General features: G+C 43.2%; 2 protein-coding genes across 5 annotated transcripts; both read left to right on the forward strand.

Moving 5' to 3' along the window:
* The first annotated feature begins 52 nt into the window (after positions 1–52).
* tubb5 (tubulin, beta 5) lies at positions 53–4,599 on the forward strand. 2 transcript variants are annotated; one of them, XM_013274638.3, is made up of 5 exons: positions 53–213; positions 2,690–2,798; positions 3,059–3,169; positions 3,255–3,499; positions 3,611–4,599. In XM_013274638.3, exons 1-5 carry the CDS (start codon positions 157–159, stop codon positions 4,421–4,423), a joined length of 1,335 nt encoding a protein of 444 aa, XP_013130092.1. In that variant the 5' UTR covers positions 53–156; the 3' UTR covers positions 4,424–4,599. The 2 variants fall into 2 exon arrangements, with proteins under 2 accessions (XP_013130092.1, XP_005455560.1); XM_005455503.4 differs by having other exon boundaries at positions 3,062–3,169.
* A 1,710-nt stretch (positions 4,600–6,309) lies between these two features.
* On the forward strand, positions 6,310–18,727 carry mdc1 (mediator of DNA damage checkpoint 1). 3 transcript variants are annotated; one of them, XM_005455501.4, is made up of 12 exons: positions 6,310–6,454; positions 7,144–7,281; positions 8,535–9,095; positions 9,183–9,261; positions 9,403–10,648; positions 11,131–11,193; positions 11,297–14,667; positions 15,141–15,278; positions 16,188–16,370; positions 16,459–16,584; positions 17,188–17,298; positions 17,428–18,727. In XM_005455501.4, the coding sequence occupies exons 5-12, from the start codon at positions 9,610–9,612 to the stop codon at positions 17,629–17,631; spliced, it is 5,235 nt and encodes a 1,744-aa protein (XP_005455558.2). In that variant the 5' UTR covers positions 6,310–6,454; positions 7,144–7,281; positions 8,535–9,095; positions 9,183–9,261; positions 9,403–9,609; the 3' UTR covers positions 17,632–18,727. The 3 variants fall into 3 exon arrangements, with proteins under 3 accessions (XP_005455558.2, XP_005455559.2, XP_025767234.1); XM_005455502.4 differs by lacking the exon at positions 6,310–6,454 and adding an exon at positions 6,759–6,907; XM_025911449.1 differs by lacking the exon at positions 6,310–6,454 and having other exon boundaries at positions 7,121–7,281.

Raw genomic sequence — 18,727 nt, forward strand, 5'->3', positions numbered from 1 at the left:
GGTGTCTGGCCACGCCCAACCCTAGCCTAGCTCTGGAAACGCTCCAGCGATATAAATCCATTGTCCGGCACATTCACACCAGTCTGCGGTCGGCTCCTCGTGCTCACGAAACAACTCCTTTTTTTTGCTACCCATTGTAAAACTTTCGCATCCATAATGAGGGAAATCGTGCACATCCAGGCCGGCCAGTGCGGTAACCAGATTGGTGCCAAGGTAAGAAAATAAAATACAAAGAATTTATGTTCTTAAAAGAAATAAAATAAATTCTGTGTTTTTCTGTCACAATTCACGTTTAATAATCAGGACATAGTTTAATCATTCGGCTTGTCTGGAAAAGAATTCTCAGTGAAGACAATGGATACCCTTTTCTTTTTATGCACCATATATCTTTTAGCATATAAATATAACTGTAAATGTCAAGTGATCACTTTTGTGTGTGCTTTTTTTTGACTAAATCTTGTGCACTGCGGTAACTGGTGGGTGGGTGTGGAGCAGCAGAGCGCAGCCGCTCGTATTGAAGTAACGGTATAACGGGGCGCTCTTGTGTCTCGACTGGTTTTTGTTCACACAACGCCGGGCGTGTCTGCGTCCCCGGCACTTAAGATTCAGCTGACCTCAAGACACTGTCTCGGGAAAAGAGACAGAAAAAGGGAGAGAGGGAAAAAAAAATCAGTCTATTCTTTTCTTGTCAGATCTCCCCGCACTCGGGTTTCTTTGTCTTGCACAGCCAGATATGACTGGTATTCCAGACAATGAGTGGGGAGCTGGGCTTGAGAGGCCTAGTTATCCCCCCGCTAAAGACTGATGGATCAATAGTCCATATTGATTAGTTTATTGATTTGGCAAGCTTTAAAGGAAGACTGCAGTTTGGGGTGCTTGGAAAGCAGAAGAGCTGTGGAAGGGTGTGGCATGGATAATTGGTGAAGAAAAAAATTCTCCCTTTATTTATTTATTTTTTAAAAGCTGCATATTAACAAAGACGCGATCTAAATACTTATAATCAAGATTCACGTAACTGCTTTTTTTTTTTTAATCAAATTTTAAATCAAATTTTATACGTTTTTGCTGCATTTTAATTCTATATTCCAACAAAAAAGGGGGAGGGAGTCAAAGTCTGCATAGGCTCAGTTCATCACCCACCCATTTTTATGGTAACAATTGCAGTCAGCTACAATAGGTCAGATAATGAGTGGCCCATTATTATCCCTGTTTTACTATCTCCTTTTGTTCTACAGCTGATCATTTGCCACAGACAGCATATGTTTAAGTAGAACAGTAATCTCGCCCTGCTATTTGGATGTACTGTAGTTTAAAGTCTACACTAACAATGGTCCATATTTTGCAGGATGCATCATTACTGCCATGATGCGCTGCTGACAGATGTTCTGTAAAACAGGGCCTGCAATCAATGTCTTTCCTCCCCTAACCAAATTAGGAGAAGGGTGGGGGAGGAATGGAGGAAACAGCTGATGCACAGTGGGTGAAGTCACTGGGTTCTCAATTGACTTAATGTGCAGTTGCTGGCAATGTCTTGGTAGACTAATTTTAGGAAATAAATACAAATTGTGCCCATTATATGTAATTCTATTTAGTATTTATTGCAGTTGCACCAAAATCAATTTAATTAAGTTACTACATTCAATTTATACGCGCCTCCTTATTTAAGCCCGCTGCTCCATTATTTCCTTTGTGTTAATGATATATGATGTAAAGATAGCTGCTGGTAGCCTGGAAGTGAGGATATTCTGGATTCCACCCCCCAAGGACTCATTGACTCAGATGTCCAATGGGTATGATTGACAGAACTGCTGAAGGGCTACACTGTGGTGAATTAGGTCAGGGTGTGGCATTGCTTTTCTGCTTATTGTCCTCATTCTTTCACTGTGGTTATTTTCAGTCTTTATCTACTCTCGTGTCACTGTAGCTGTCCTAGCATTATTTTTCTTTATTCTTGTTTTTGATTTTGTGCTTCTTTGTTCTGCTGTGTTGATCTTATCTTCCCCATATTAGGGTCACTTAATCATTTTTGCTTTACATGGCCTTATTTAGATGTCATGATACTTGGTCCACAGCTGACTCCCAATCTCTTAAGCAGTGCTCTGCTATACAGCCAGCTTATCCAGATTATTCCAAATCCTCGTATTGCGCTGTTAGCAGGAAATCACTGGCTGTGTTACAAAGAAATGTCTGAGTTGGACGATATCAGAAAATATGGTAGAGTAATACGCACTGCCAAGATTTAATACATAAACACTCTAAAAGATCTGAATGTAGTCTTTAAAGAGTGAACAAGACATGAATTCAGATCTGAAGGCAGTCAGTATCTTCAGTGTCGTCTGACTGGTTGCAAATGGATTTTATTTGCAGGTTGGCCCGCAGACGGATCTGTAGCGCCTTTGTTCCTCCCTCCTTTGCATTTTACATATGAAAGAACTGCATTCTGCTAAGTCATCACTCGACACTGACGGAAATGTCAAAAGCAGCGTTGTTGGGAATGGGTTCAGATATGGCTTGCTGAAAAATGGAAAAATCCTGTCATTTCCATCAGAAAACAAAAATGCAAACCCACTGCTGTTTTCCTCATTTTCACCCCCCACCCCCCAATCCCATGAACCGCAAATCTAATGGGTAGATGTGTACTTTCGTTGCAAGTAAGTGTCATGTGATACCTTCCATTTTGTGTCTGCAGTTCTGGGAAGTGATCAGCGATGAGCATGGCATCGATCCCACGGGGACTTACCATGGAGACAGTGACCTCCAGCTGGACAGGATCAGTGTTTACTATAACGAGGCCACAGGTTAGCTGTCTTCCTAACAGCTCATTTTAATAAGTGAGGGTATATTATATATGGATTCATTTTTAACTTGACAATTTAATTCCAAAGTTTGACACTACATCTCTTCTTGCATTCTCATCTCTACTGTACTATTACTACACCTTTTCACCTATATCCAAAGGTCATTCCTTATTGCATTATTGAGCTGGTATTTTTTTTGCCCCCTTTTCTTTCTACTTCTCTCTCTGTCTTGCTCTCCTCTTGTCCTCTTTCTCGTGGAGGAGGTAAATACGTGCCTCGAGCCATTCTGGTGGACTTGGAGCCTGGCACCATGGACTCTGTGAGGTCTGGACCCTTTGGTCAGATCTTCAGACCTGACAATTTCGTGTTCGGTGGGTGCCTTAAAGACATATCTCATGCTCCTTTTTGATTTAAGGAAAAATGTTACTCACTTGAATGCCACTCCTTTTCCTTCAGGTCAGAGTGGTGCTGGAAACAACTGGGCCAAGGGTCACTACACAGAGGGAGCTGAGCTAGTGGACTCAGTCCTGGATGTGGTCCGCAAAGAATCAGAGAGCTGTGACTGCCTGCAGGGCTTCCAGCTCACCCACTCTCTTGGTGGTGGAACTGGATCTGGTATGGGAACCCTGCTCATCAGCAAGATCCGTGAAGAGTACCCAGACCGTATCATGAACACCTTCAGTGTGGTGCCTTCCCCCAAGGTAACATCTCCTTGTGATAGCACATGATAAATTTTTGGTTTTAATTATAGTTTCTTTGGCCCGAGGTTTCTCCTAAGATCTTGAAACTGAATAGAAGTTCTGTGTTCTCAGGTGTCAGACACTGTGGTCGAGCCTTACAACGCCACCCTGTCGGTCCACCAGCTTGTAGAGAACACAGATGAAACCTACTGCATTGATAACGAGGCTCTGTATGACATTTGCTTCCGCACCCTGAAACTAACCACACCCACCTACGGAGACCTTAACCACCTGGTGTCTGCCACTATGAGCGGGGTCACCACCTGCCTGCGCTTCCCTGGCCAGCTCAATGCCGATCTCCGCAAACTGGCCGTCAACATGGTGCCTTTCCCTCGTTTGCACTTCTTCATGCCTGGCTTCGCTCCTCTGACCAGCAGGGGCAGCCAGCAGTACCGCGCCCTCACAGTTCCCGAGCTCACCCAGCAGGTCTTTGATGCCAAGAATATGATGGCCGCGTGCGACCCACGCCACGGCCGCTACCTGACAGTTGCCGCTGTGTTCCGTGGCCGCATGTCCATGAAGGAGGTTGATGAGCAGATGCTCAATGTGCAGAACAAGAACAGCAGCTACTTCGTTGAATGGATCCCCAACAATGTCAAGACCGCAGTCTGCGATATTCCACCCCGCGGCCTCAAGATGGCCGTCACTTTCATCGGCAACAGCACTGCTATCCAGGAGCTGTTCAAGCGCATCTCCGAGCAGTTCACAGCCATGTTCCGCCGTAAGGCCTTCTTGCACTGGTACACAGGTGAAGGTATGGATGAGATGGAGTTCACTGAAGCGGAGAGCAACATGAATGACCTGGTGTCCGAGTACCAGCAGTACCAGGATGCCACTGCAGAGGAAGAGGGTGAATTTGAGGAGGAAGCTGAAGAGGATGCTTAAAGGTCAAGATGTGAAGGTCAAGAAATCATCGCCAAAACAGAAAATAATCAAAACGGAACAACCACAAGTAACCAAGAAACCAACATAGTGTCAAGATCACTGCTAGAATAAAACTTTAGTGTCTGTTAGTTTTCCCTTGTCATAAAGTGCAAATAAAGTTGTCGACTGAGAACTCATTTGCCTCTCATTCCTCTTCGCACATACATGATTCTCAACAGTTTAGCCAGTTGGAAAGTAAGATCCAGGCCCTCTCGGTGCAGTATATAGTAGGCTAGATAGAGCTGCGAGTTACTGGAATATCTAATGTGATGTAATGAAAGGGTTTATTTCTGCTCCATAAGCATTATGATGGCTAAGGGCCCACATCCATTTGCAACATTCTGCGCCAACCCACATTCCCACAACTATCCCGGCGTTGAAGAGATTGCACCCTGGCAGTTTTTAGACGACATTAACATAACACCAGAGAAAGTAGGAGGGCATTTGCTGGTTGAGTAAGCTACTAATTATATACATGTGAACAATGTTATTTGAGATGTTTACATTTTGTAGGGAACTCATAAGAGCTATTTCATTTTGGGGATTTACAATAAAAGTTTTGACAAGAGGACTTCTTTTTTTTCCCTGGAAATACAATTAAAAACAGTTTGACAGGTAAACTCCACCTCAGGGGTGGAAATTACAATATCTTACAATAGAGGACAGTTCGCTACAATACATCAAGATATTGATGTAACTGAAGGAAAAACATAGCATTTAAAACACAGAAAGCAGGAATTAAGGATTTCTTCATTGCATTGAGGTGTACAATAATGTGTAAATGTCTTGAGCCACACCCATTTCTTTATATCATGCTAGGGAAATGTGAAATGGGTACAGTGATTTATTGGAACATGACAACACACAAGGAAATAGGGTAATTATGGAAAAACAAATGTTTTTACAGTTCTAACCTGAACTGTCTTAGGAAACCTCGCCTTTGGATTTTGGCTACCTTTTATTCCGTTCTCTGTGAAAATGATCCCACACCTACATTGTGTGTTTTTCTGTCCAGGTATGTTTTTACTGCATTGGCACCACTGGCTAAAATGCAGCCTCAAACCAGGGCAGAGCCTCCAGTCTTTTAAAGATGGCTTTAGACACTCACTGTTGTAGCTCTCTCTCTTGACTTCCTTCTTAAAAAAAATTCAAATTTGGATACACCACTCAGTAAGACTGGTCACTGATTACATCACCTTTTTTCCCGGTTTCCCTTCCATAAGAATGGCATCAGCCATCCTTCCACTGAGTCCATTTATAATTTGTTTTTCTATAAGTAATATATAATAAATCCACAACACAGGAAGGAATGCAGTTTATTGCTATCAATATTATACCCCACCACTACAGTGCACATCATCCAGCATAAACGCCCTTAGTTTTTTGCATTCAGTGGATCGGCTGTCATTACATACACATATTCCAGTTCATAAAGGCAGAAAACCTTTACCCGTAGAGTTTTGCTAAATAAACAATATTTATCACTCCGTTTTTTTAATGTAAAAACATTTACTTTTAAATAGTAATACTGGCATTGCATCACTAACACAATCTGGATATTATTTTATTTTAAACACTGAGTAATTAACGAGTTCATATCATTTTAAATCTTTGTAAAAACATCCAGTAAAGCAAATTGGTCCCTGTGCGGCACCACGGCGTCATGTTTGACACCCTTGGTTTAGCCCATATTGGTATGGGCTAAACCCATATTAGCCCATAATGGTATCACCCAGTCTGCGTGGTTAAAATGGTGCAAGGCGCCAAAATTAATGTATGAACGCTCAAGTCCAGAGGACATGTGGGCCAATCACAGACATATTAAGAATGAGTGAGAAGTTAGTGTCCAATGGCAACATACTATAGCTTGAGTGATACTTATAATGGCCAATCGTTTTCGGTTAAACGCCTATTGTGGGCGTGGTTAATCACTTCCAGGACGCTCATGAACATTTTTGTTTATCTATACGGGACAAGGAACGGCGTGCGAAGGTGGGTGTCCGAGTACGATCTTTTTCTTAGGTTTAAACTTAATGCACCGTCACTGCAGGTTAACACCGGACGTCAGTTAAACAGTTTACAGTCAAGTCACCCATACAAATCACTTTACTTCCTTCGTAGATTTCAAAGTAATTAAACTCGAAAGTTGGGAATATAATTCTCCTGAAAGTAGGAGCAGAAAATGGTCAATTACATATGCCTCGTTGCTACTAATAATCGATTTGACAGCTGGGTTGCAGACACATAAAATCTGTGATATCGATGGTTGAATCACACAAACTAGCGGTTAGCAGATTTTGTCTTCATATTGACCGGAAGTGGTATTACAGGGATGCGATTTTAGAGGAGACTTGTCCATACACTTTTGATAAAAGTTGCCTCCGCGTTGTTTAACGCTGTTTAGATCACTACACATTGGGTGTTTGCAGGAATACAACGGCACAGGTACTGTTAGCTAGTCAATAAGTAACGATGAACTTTAACTTAACGCTATGGTGGGTGGGAGTCAATTAGCCATTCAGGCTAACGTTAGCTGCACAGGTTTCTAATTAGGCTATTCGATCTTTGTTTTAAAGCCCTGTTAAAACTAATGTTACCTTAATTATACGTTAACATGACAGTTTATGTATTATGTTACCCGTGTTTATGTGCAGCACTCTTCCTGTCTTGCGCTTTGCCAGGAATGGATGCTACTCAGCTGATCAGTGACTCAATCTTGGAGTCAGATGAGGAAGATAATGAAGAGGAGATTGAAAATAAGAGGGGACGACCGTTGGCTAAACTGTGCATCTTGAAAAATAAACACATACCTGAGGCAGGTGAGTGGCTAACTGATGTTGTTTTTACACGTGATCTGCACAGTCTGGTACTACTTAAGATAAGATAGCCTTTATAAGTCCCACACGTGGGAAATTTGTAAATCTTGCATACAGAGGGGGAAACATTTGATCCTTTGGTGAATTTGCAAGTTTGCTCAGTTACAAAGAAATGAACAGTCTCTAATTAGTATGCTAGTTTCATTTTAATAAAGAGGGACAGAATATAAATACATTACATAATATTTGATCCCCCTTAATAGTTAGTGATGAAACTCTTGTTGGCAAAGGATCAACATGGTCCAGTGCATTGACCCATTAATTCGGTGAAGTTGTCCGGTACCTTCAGCTTTAAAACAGCCCCAAAGCATAATTTTTCCACCTCCATGCTTGACTGTGGAGATGGTGTTCTTTGGGTCGTACTCTGCATTTCACTTCCGAATTTCACTGCCAAAGAGCTGAATTTTGGTTTTATCTGACCACAGCACTTTATCCCACACCTTCTCTGAATCATTTAGCCGTTCACTGGCAAACTTAAGACGAGCCTGTACATGTGCAATCTTGAACAGGGAAGACAAGATTTCAATCCATTACAGTGTAGTATGTTATCAGTGGTTTTCTTGGCTGCTTTCAGATCATTAACAACCTCCTCCCATGTAGTTTTGGCCCAGCAGTTGTCACTTTCTCACCAAGCTTTTTGCTGATGGTCTTGCAGCCCATTCCAGCCTCGTGCAGGTCTAAAATCTTGTCCAGGACATCCTTTGACAGCTCTTTTGTCCTGCCCATGTTGGTGGAGCGATTGGAGTGTAAAAAATTTATTCTTCTGATTTATTGTAATGTTGTACACAGCCAATCTGCAGGTGCAAGAATTCTGGTTGGATTTAGGAGAATCAAATACTTAGTTCACTCAATGACATCCAAATCAAAACTTGTAATGTTTTTTTTCCTGGATTTTGGTTAATGTTCTGTCTCTCTCAATTAAATTGATGTTTTATAAACAAATAAAATAAAATAAACTACACAAATGGGCAACAAATAGGGAAGCCAGTTTTGGAGTATGCAGTTTCAATAGTATTTGCCAGTAAAAAGCTGAGCCGCAGCATTTTAAACCAGCTGCAGTGACATACTGACACTCGAATAAAGACGCTGAAATGAAATGAAAGCATAAATAAATAGATCTGAACCAGAGAAATGGCTTCACCTTTCTGACTATATATCTAAGTATATCGTTAATGATGATCCTCTCTTTCACACAGAGTTTCCCCTCTTTTTGGGTGATAATGTGCTTGGCCGTGACCCCAACTCCTGCACTGTCCTCTTGCCGGCGTCCTCAGTGTCCAAACAGCATGCTACTATCTGCCTTTCTGTGTACCGGAGACATGCCTGTCGCAGTGAAGTGGACATGGAAGCTTTGGTTTGGGACTTAGGGAGCATGAATGGGACCCGCAAGGGCCGCTTAAAGCTGACTCCTAATGTACGCTATGCCCTCAGTGAAGGTGACAGTTTGGTGGTGGCGGACATCCCGTGTCAGTTTGTCAGCTGTGGCGTAGACTCTTCTCAGGGGGACGCAAGCTCTCCTCTGAGACAAAATTCAGGGGTAAAGACCAAGTTGCCAGATGCCTCGGGAGAAAAGGGAGCCGACACAAGCATAGACAGCAAGAAATGTGTCAATGGAGGGGCAGAGACTCCTGTCAGAGCCAGCTGCCTGACCTTTGAGCAAACTCCCCATCAGCCACAGGGGACCTTGGTCCCAGAATCTGACTCAGACTCAGACAGCGAAACAGGAGTAAGAGGAGAAAGAAGACGAAAGACTCTAGGTTTGTACATTATGTAAATATTTATAACTATTGAAGCTATGCTTTTTGGACCTGGTGTTTACAAGTTCACTTTTATTCTCTTTGTAGTGTCTGATTCTGACTCCCATAAATCCAGCCCCATCAGCTCGTCATTCTTGAGTCCCCCAAACAAAGTTGTCCCTGAAAGGTATACCCATAAAAATAAGCTATTTATTGGTATTCTTTTTGTAACTGTGATTATACTACTGGCTTAGCCATACCCCATTAATATATATCTTTGACTTGTTCATTGTAAGACCTGTTAATTTGTTTTTTCCCTGTTCTACAGTGACAATGAAAGCCCCATCACAGTCTCTTCCTCCTCTAAAAATAAACCAAACAGACATGACAGCTACACCACACAGGAGACAGATGTAGATGTGGGGCGACAGCAGTTGGAGAAAAAAAAAAGTAGTTGCATTTGTGGAGGACAGTGAAGAGGAGGAAGAAAGAGCAGTGCAAGTGGGGGACAAAGTCTCTGAAAGGGGGTTGTCACATGCCAGTGGAAAAGGAAAGCAATGCCAGTCTTACAGAAGACGATGAATTGTCAACACCAGCAGTCTCTACAGACGCAATCCCTGCATTTAACATGGACAGTGACACTGATGTGGAGGGAGAGGACGAAGAAGTGGCATCAGCGGGGTCTGTGACCTTGACTACAAACCAACAAGTTGATCAACCTCCAAAGACGGCCCAGTTTCACATGGACAGTGACACAGATATCGATGAGGATGAGGATGCTTCAGGTAAAGCTCCCAAAGCTCTGCCTTCCTCTGATGAGAACGCCAAAACTCCTCATGCTGTTTCAGTTCTTCCGCCTGAAGGCGTCACCATGGACAGTGACACTGATGTGGACGATGATGCGGTCGTGTCAGACGCTGCCACAAAAGCAGGACCAACAGTATGTCAGAGTGCGCACACAGCAGACTCTGCTTTTTCAGTGCAGCCAGAAGATTTTCACCTCCACAGTGACACTGATGTAGATGAGGACGAAGGGGAAGAAGCAAAAAATAAAACCGATGAAACACCTAATAAATCAGATATAAAGCTTACAGCTCTTAAATCTGCTCCTGTGGCTCCTGACAGCCTGCAGATAGAGAGTGACACGGATGACGAGGCTCTCCCTGTCCCTGCCACCAGTAAACCCTCAGTGGTTGCTGCTGTTGCAGATTCACGCCCCACTGCAGGTGCAGACGCTGATTTGGAGATTCTCTCTGACAGCGACACAGATGTGGAAGATGCATCTCTTCTGGCTATACCTGTTGGTGTCACAACCATGTCAGCTTCTCCGAGGCCAACTTTGAAAGCTTCTCGGGCAGATTCTGATGCAGATACAGATGTGGATGAGTCTAGCGTGCCCCCTGCTGGGGATGAGGCTAAACCAGCTGATGTTAAAGTCGACGGCGATACAGAAGATAAGAAGTCAGATATTGGAGAAGAAGGTGAGGACCAGGTGCCCAGGCTGCACAGGGAAAATACACCTGGGTTGCTGGCTCCCCTTCTGCAGAACTGCTCCACTCCTGTGCAGATGTCAGGTAATCAATCAATCTTCAGAATTCATTTAGACTGCAAATATCTACTAGTCGGTTTTATTGCATTACCTTTCTAAATACTTTGTTGATTCAGCAACTAATTATATATGACATATATCAGTGGTACAGTTGTAGGTGAGACATAAAGCCTATATGTGCACTTTAAGGATAGAACTAGCCTGTGATGTTACAGTGGTCTCTTTACAGGATATCACAATGACTTCTAGTAAGTAATTGCAAAAAATACAATCTAAAAGAAATATAATCAGATAAAATAATACAAAACATGTGAAGTGTATTGCTGGTGCTCAAAAATAAAGACACAGCGCCTGCAGGAGAGACGTTTGAAATGAAGAAATCAATCTGTTTTTAAGTGAGTGGACTTGAGATTCTGTGTTAACTTCTTCGATCCAATTGTGTAAAGTGTTTGTTGTGTTGCGATGAGAAGCCATCAAGTTTAAATTGACTTTTACTTTGGATTTCAGATGAAGAAGTGGAAGACATGGAAACTCAAGCCTTCGTCAGTCCCTCTTCAGGTTCATTAAGGCGTGAGTAAATGACTTTTATTAATGTCAAATGAGTCTGTTTCAAAAACATCAGCGATATCTTGGGGAAATATTTATCTATTAATTTTTTTCTCTTGGCCAACAGGAGCGGCAGTGCCTGCTGTAAGACCTGTAGTATTGTCTCCCTGCTCAGACATCCAGGAGGAGGAGGATTTTGCTGTGGCTGAGACGCAGTCCTTTACAATTCAGAGCCGTGACCGTGAGAGCAGTGAGGAACCAACCCAAGCTTTTGTACTTGAGTCTTGTGACAATAAAAATGACCAATCTACCAAAGGAGAGTCTTTCCAGCTGGGACTGTCTGACAGCAGCCACCTGCAGTGTCCAGACCAAGCTTTAGCTATGGAGAACACCCAATCTTTTGTTTCTGTGGAAAGGGGTGTGAACCTGGAAGATACCCAAGCATATGCAGCCATGTCAGCTGCAGACAGATCCTCTGCAGAAAATGACGCGAACCTGGAGGCCACACAGGACTATGTAGAAGATGAAGAGCCTGAGCGATATCAAGTAGATGTGGCCTTAGAAGCAACACAGGCATATGTTGCAGAGCCGTACAGTCACGCTGAGGATGATACAGATGATGATACTTGTGAGACTCAGCCTTCAGACTTTACTGCTTCTTCTACTCTTGCCATAGCAGAAACCCAACCAATGTTGCCTATTGCAGGAGAGGAGGATCTGGCAGCTGAAAATCCAGTTTGCTCTGTTCAACAAATTCAGCCGAGATCCCTCAAGGAGGATGGTGCAAAGGCAGCTCAGCCTCAGGAGAAGGGCTTCAGCGACGCTCAGTCTGTAACTGAAACTCAGCCCATGTGTACAAGTGACAATGAAGCAAGTGATGATGAAGGCTCATTTCCAGCTCAGCGAAACAGAACAGCAAAGCCACTGCCACCTGAAGAAGCGCAGACACAAGATCTCACTTGTTCAGAGTTGTCGCTTTCTGAAACCCAGCCCATGCACGGTGGAATTGATGAAACCCAGCCCATGGCTACATGTGAAGATGATGATGAAGACTCAATGCCAGGCCCGAGAAAAAGGAAAGCAAAGCAGCTTCATCTCGAAGAAGAGGAGACGCAACCTGTCACAGACTCTGAGCTTTCCACTGCTGAAACCCAGCCCATCGCTGCATGTGACGATGATGATGAAGACTCAATGCCAGGCCCACGAAAAAGGAAAGCAAAGCAGCTGCAGCCTGAAGAAGAGACGCAACCCCTTGCTAGTTCTGAAGGCTCTGCTCTGGAAACTCAGCCCTTGAGTACAAATGAAGGCCAGCAAAGTGATGAAGAAGATGTGATTGCATGCCCTCGGAAAAGAAAAGCAAAGCCACTTCAGCTTGAAGAGGAGCAGACGCAGCCCCTCGCTAGTGCTGATGTTGAAACCCCGGCAGTAATGACAGGTAAATATGATGTTAAGGATTCAATTCCAGGTCCACGGAAAAGAAAAGCAAAGCAGATGAAGCTTGAAGAGGAGACACAGCCAGTCGATAATTCTAAAATTACACCTGTTGAAACTCGACCCTTGACAACAAAAACCAGATTATCATCTTCAGAAGAATCTGAAGCTGGAACCAATGGAGCTTGTGTTCGAAATTTAAGAGTGACAAGAGCAAAACCGAGAGAAGAGGAAGATCAGGCGGAGTGTCCTGGACCATCCAGGAGGCAGACTAGAGGAAGAAGCGGAAAATCTTTGTCTGATGGTGACAACAATAAGGAAATGGTAAAACGGGCTAGAGGGAAAAAGATAACGAAGCAGCAGAAACATGATGGTGAGGAAGAGGATGAAGTACCTGTAAGAGAAAGAAACAAGCGGGCTGTGAATAGGAGCCTGATAAATCAACAAGAAGATGGGAAATCTAGAGAGGAGGAAGATGGTGCAGATCTCGGACAAGAAAGAGAAGAAAATGATAAAGAAAGGACGACTGATGAAAGAGAAAAGGACGAGATAGAAAGGCAACTCAAGGAAGAGAAGTTAGAAACAGAAAGAAGAGTAAATGAAGAACAAGAAAGATTGCAGGCTGAAAATGCAGCGAGAGCAGAGAGAGAAATCAAGGAGAAGGAAGAACAAGAGAAAATAGAGTCTGAAAGGATTGAAAGAGAAGAGAGGGAGAGGTTGGAGAGAGAAGAAAAAGAGAGATTAGAAAAGGAACGAAAGGAACAAGAAAAAGAAACGGCAAAGAGGGAAGAAGAAGAGAGGCTTGAGAGGGAACAAGAACTGCAAGCAAGACTCGAGAGAGAAGAAAAGGAAATGGAGGAGAGAGAGAAAGTGAAGAAAGAAAAAGAAGCCCAAGAAAAACAGTTGAAAGAACTGGAAGAAAAGAAAGCGGAACAAGACAAATCCAAAACGCCTTCAAGAGGCCGAAGAACGACCAGAAGAACTATTGCTTCACAGAGCACAGCAGAGCCAGACCAAGACTCAACTGTATCAACCAATGACGATTTCCCAGCAAGGAGAACCAGATCACGCTCAAACTCCTCCAACTCGGTCAGCTCAGAGAGGTCTGCTTCAAGTGTCCACGCCCAGGAAAGCAAGGGCAGAGGGAGAGGGCGAGGGACGAGGAGGACCAGTGAGACACCCCAGACACCCGTCGCCAGAAGCAGCAATCGAAGGACCACTGTGGCTGCAGGAGCCGTAGAGCACGAGCCTGACTTATCTAACTCACTAACCCCTGAGGTTTCAAGCTGCAGCGTGAGCTCTCATAACAGAGGAAGAGGAGGCAGGCAGCGAGGAAGAGCGAGGAAAACAGAACATGACCCAGACTCTCTCCCTTCTGTTGGTCAGAGTCAAAGTGATCAGCATTCAAGCCCTGCCAGGGGCAGAAAGGGCAAAAAAGCAGAGGAGTCCTCCGATGAGGCTCTCCATAAAAATGGTAAAGAGGACTCTCAGCCGGCTACGACCACTAGAGGGCGACAACAAGCCAGTGCAGCTACAGATGAGGAAGACCAGTCGAAGCAAGAGGAAGCATGCACCAGCGAGGAATCACTACCTAAAAGGAATGTCAGGGGCAGAGGTCAGAGAGCAGTAAAGAGTGAAACTGTGGCGAAACCAGTTGCTCCTGCGGTCAGTGATGATGATGATGATGAGGCTAAAGATAAAAGAAAAGCAACGAGAGACTTGGAGGCAAATACTGGAGCAGATCTCAGCTGCAGCAAAGGAAAAGAAAGATCTTCAAAAATGGCAGAAAAAGACAAGGAAGAAGTAAAAGGCGAAACAAACGATGAGATTCCTGTTAGTTTACAAGGGAAGAAAAGAGGTAGAGCATCCACCGCTCAGGCAAAGAAGAGAACAAAAGAGTCTCTCTCAGAGGTGGAGGAGGAGAGAGAAAAGATGGAGGGTGAGACTGTGGAGAAAAAAGTCAGAGGTCGACAATCAGCGGTCTCGAGAAAGAAGAAAGAGGAGCTGGAAGAAAGTGGCACATCTTTAACCGCTACAAATCAAGATGCAAATTTGGAGGCATCAGAGGTAACTATTGCTTCACTTTTAAACATACGCGGCCAAATGGAAACCATTAAGATGCGGTTTTGATTGAAACAAAAATGCATTAACATTGAAGGGTAAATCAGATGAAATGGAAAGCTGAGTAGTAAATAATTAGTGTCGAGAAGTTCTGTTGTGAAGGAAGGCTTTTACCTTGGCTCAAGGCCATGGTGCATTTTCCTCTCTGAGTCAGCCTTTTCAATATTGATGTACTACCATCAACATGAGTTACTCTCTCTGTTTCCTCCACTTTCTCTAGAGCAGTCTAACCTGCTCCGCATCACTGCTAATGAATTAAGTGGTTTAGTGGTCATCCAGTCACTTCCTCCACTTACATTTTATGGTGTTTGCTTTCTTTACTCTTTGTGTTGTACCATCTTCTTTGCATGTTCCATACTTTGCCCTTCGCTGTCTTCAACCTGTTTTGTTTTCCCTGTCTACCCTCTCCCCTATAACAGCCCCAGACTCCAACCAGCAACGCATCCCGGAAGCGGCAAGCTCCTGAAAATTTCTCTCCTGTGGCAAAGAGTCCCCGCTCCTCCTCTGCATCCCCAGCAGCAAGTGGTCAACTACGAATTGCAGGCCAGGCATACAAGGTCTCTGTGGTTTGGTTAGCAAAACACGCATTTTGTGTTTAGGAAAGAGAAGCTCATACGGTGGTAGCTAGGCTGATCAAACCTAGCCTAAGACATTTGAATCAGTGGCAAATCCTATATTTGTATACTTATATACTTGACATCATATTAAGAAATGCTATTGTAAACTGTCTTGGCCTCTCCACAATGCTCTCAGTCATATTAGTGACCTGTAGCCAGTGAACCTTATTATTTATGGAAAGTCCACCACGTGGTGCTAGCATTACATGCTCTTCCAGTCTTTTGCCAATTTTTCCTGAAACATGCTGCTGGCACTACATTTAAAATGAGTGCATATGTATGTTTACAATTACAGTTTAATATAGTGTTTAAACCTTTTGGCAATTCATCAGGCTTTAGTCTTATAAACATCTTACTCAGTGTCCTAATAGAATTGTAAAATTCATGTTGTGGTTTTGTTAGCATCATATTATCGATGAAGCTTTCAGAAGTCACCGCTCCTGCTCAAAACGTTTGGATATTTGGATGCATTATAATAAACTAAAAACATAACCTCCTCCATCTAACCTCTGTGCACAGTGGTCTATTATAACAGCAGTATCTACTCATCCAAATCATTGAAAGTAAAAGTATTTCACTAAGCGTTGCAGTCACACTTAGAGCTGCGTAATCAATTTGTGCAGGGTTAAAGTTATTTTTGGTTTGTTCGTGCAGATGAGAGCAGGTGTTTTGAGCTCACGAAATCATTGTTCCGCTAACCTCCTGCAGCTTGTTCTGAAATTTCAATCGACTCTGGGGCATGACTGTAAAATGCATGACAGTGCTTTTCTTTGAGAGAAATACCTCATTTCACACCTCCATTTTGCCTGCATGGCAGATTAAGTTGACTTGAGGCTTTTGCTTTCACAGGTTCTGTTCACGGGGGTGATGGATGAAGCAGGGGAGAAAGTGTTGGCGCGCTTAGGCGGCAGCATGGCTAAAGGTGTGGGAGACATGAACTGCCTTGTGACTGACAAAGTGCGCAGGACTGTCAAATTCCTTTGTGCTCTGGCCAAAGGCATTCCAATCGTCACTACAGACTGGCTGGAAAAGGTACGTTTGCAAAACTGCAGTCAGAAAGTTCTTGCTTAATTTATTGCAGATGTATATTATGATAAGTCACCCTTCTTTTCTGTTTTAGAGTGGCAAAGCTGGGAGCTTCCTGCCTCCCTCCTCTTTTATTGTTGAGGATCCTGAGCAGGAGAAGAAGTTTAATTTCTCCTTGCACAAGTCTCTAAGGATTGCCAGCAGCCAGCCTCTCTTAAAGGTACTCACTCATTTTTCTTTAGAGTGAGAGGTTGACAGTGTGCCATTAACAGTATTTCCACTAGCAGACGGCACGGGGGTGGTGCATGATGTTTTCGTGATGGGAACCCATAAACGTTTGAGTCATCCTCAGTCTAAATCTGGTTTAATACTTCCCTTCGAGCATTGTTTTGAGCCGAGCCTCTTTATTGTTAGCAGTGTTCAAATCTTCAAAACAGCTGACTGTGGATTGTTTATCATCATTCTGTGGCTTAGGGGAAAGTAATTTGATATTTGCTGTAAATATACTGATTATGTTGCATGTATTATATTTCTCAGCTTGCACTATTTCATAAAAGCTTGTAAAGGCATACCTTGTTACAACATAATACCAGCTAAAATTAGACATATAATATCAAATTTCAATCCCAGGAGGCTTTTACTAAATTTCTTGAAGAGATTAAATAAAAATAGATCCACTCATCCATCTATTTTCTTGGGCTTATCGGATTCAGGGTTGCGCTGGAGCCTATCCCAGCTGTCCTGGGACAAAAAGCAAATAGACCATTGGATGTATTCCAAATAAAAATAGAGCAAAATGCTGTGCCTTCTTTCTTTTGCTCAGGGATACGAGGTCCATGTTACTAGATCGGTTAAGCCAGAGCCAGTTCACATGAAGGACATCATTTCCTCCAGTGGAGCTACCTTTCTACCAAAGATGCCCTCTTCTAATAAGGTACCAGTTAAGCTGAGAGCCCTTCTCTGGCCAAACATTACATGAAATAAGTCTTTACTTATGTTTATTACCTAAATTTTAATTCCTCTTCTATTTTCTGTCACCCCCGTCTCCCTCTCTGGCTCTTAGCCTAACACTGTAGTGATATCCTGCGAGGAGGACTGGCCTCTGTGTCGCCCGGCTCTGTCTGCATCTCTCCCTGTCGTCACCGCTGAGTTCATCCTCGCAGGGATCCTGCAGCAGAAACTCGATTTTCAGTCCCACACACTCTCACCTTCCACAGCAAATCTACAACCTGCAGGTGGCAGAGGAAGGGGCAGGAGGAAGACTTAGTACTCCCGGAGCAAAAATACAGTGACTGTCTGTGTATGAAATCTTTAGCTGTGAGGTTTGTCCGTCATTTCTGGATACACTTTAAAACTGTAGACCGGTAAAACACCTGTTAGCTATTGGACTGTGAAAGACTGTATTGAATGTATTGTCGATTGTCCACTGATGTAAATGCGTCATTTACAGACGCCGTCAGTGCTGGAAGAATGTGCATTATTTGACTGTCCATCATCAGATATTTAAAGCTAATTTTACAACTTTCCAAGAGAATGAACTGAGAAACAAACAGAAAAGGGAGCTAACTTAAGACATTTTGGAAGAATGGTGAAAACTTTCTTTCTAACCTTGTTTGTGCAGTCTTTTTCTTTTGCCTTGTACACACAAACACATTGAAACTGTTAAAGCTACCTCCCCTCTGCTTCAGACCCTTCTTTTTTTTATGTAGAAATAAGCAGAGCAGGAAATTAACACTGCTAAACTGCTGGTACCCTCCATGTGTGCTAACTGCTTCAGCTCAATCAGCCTGTTTGGCAGGTAACCAACCTTGAAGAGGGAGTTTGTGTAAATCATGGTGGATGGGAGAATAGATGGGGTCTGTTATGGAATCCAACAGCCTCGTAGTCAGTAGAGGAAAAAAGCTCGTTTCCGGCCTACATAAGAAGTTCATAGTGCCTTTTTAAATGGAGATAGTCACGAAGCTACCCACGTGTCTTTCTGGTTTTTTGTTTTTTTTTCTGTCTCCATTAACCACCACCATCTACTCCATTAAGGCCTTATCCCATCCTGTTCCTCCAGAGAGAACAAGACAGACTGCAGATGCACCTTCTGCATCAACGCCTTTATGGTGTTTGTTCTCGCCATCGATGTCTCTTTGCTTTATATGTGCATGTTTTTTTTGTGTACTTTGTTTTTTCGTGTAATGCGCAAAGCTTGATTACTGACCCACTGTCACTGCTGTGTCACTGGTGTTTTAAAGATGGTAGCTTGTCATTTTTAGAACTGTTAGCCTATTAATGCCTTAACTTGAAGTCTGTCTTTGTATCAAATAATGAGATGTCTCCATTATGAATGAAAAACATTAAATATTTTCCAGCTGTAA

Source organism: Oreochromis niloticus, linkage group LG11, assembly GCF_001858045.2.
Source record: "Oreochromis niloticus isolate F11D_XX linkage group LG11, O_niloticus_UMD_NMBU, whole genome shotgun sequence".
Taxonomy (NCBI): domain Eukaryota; kingdom Metazoa; phylum Chordata; class Actinopteri; order Cichliformes; family Cichlidae; genus Oreochromis; species Oreochromis niloticus.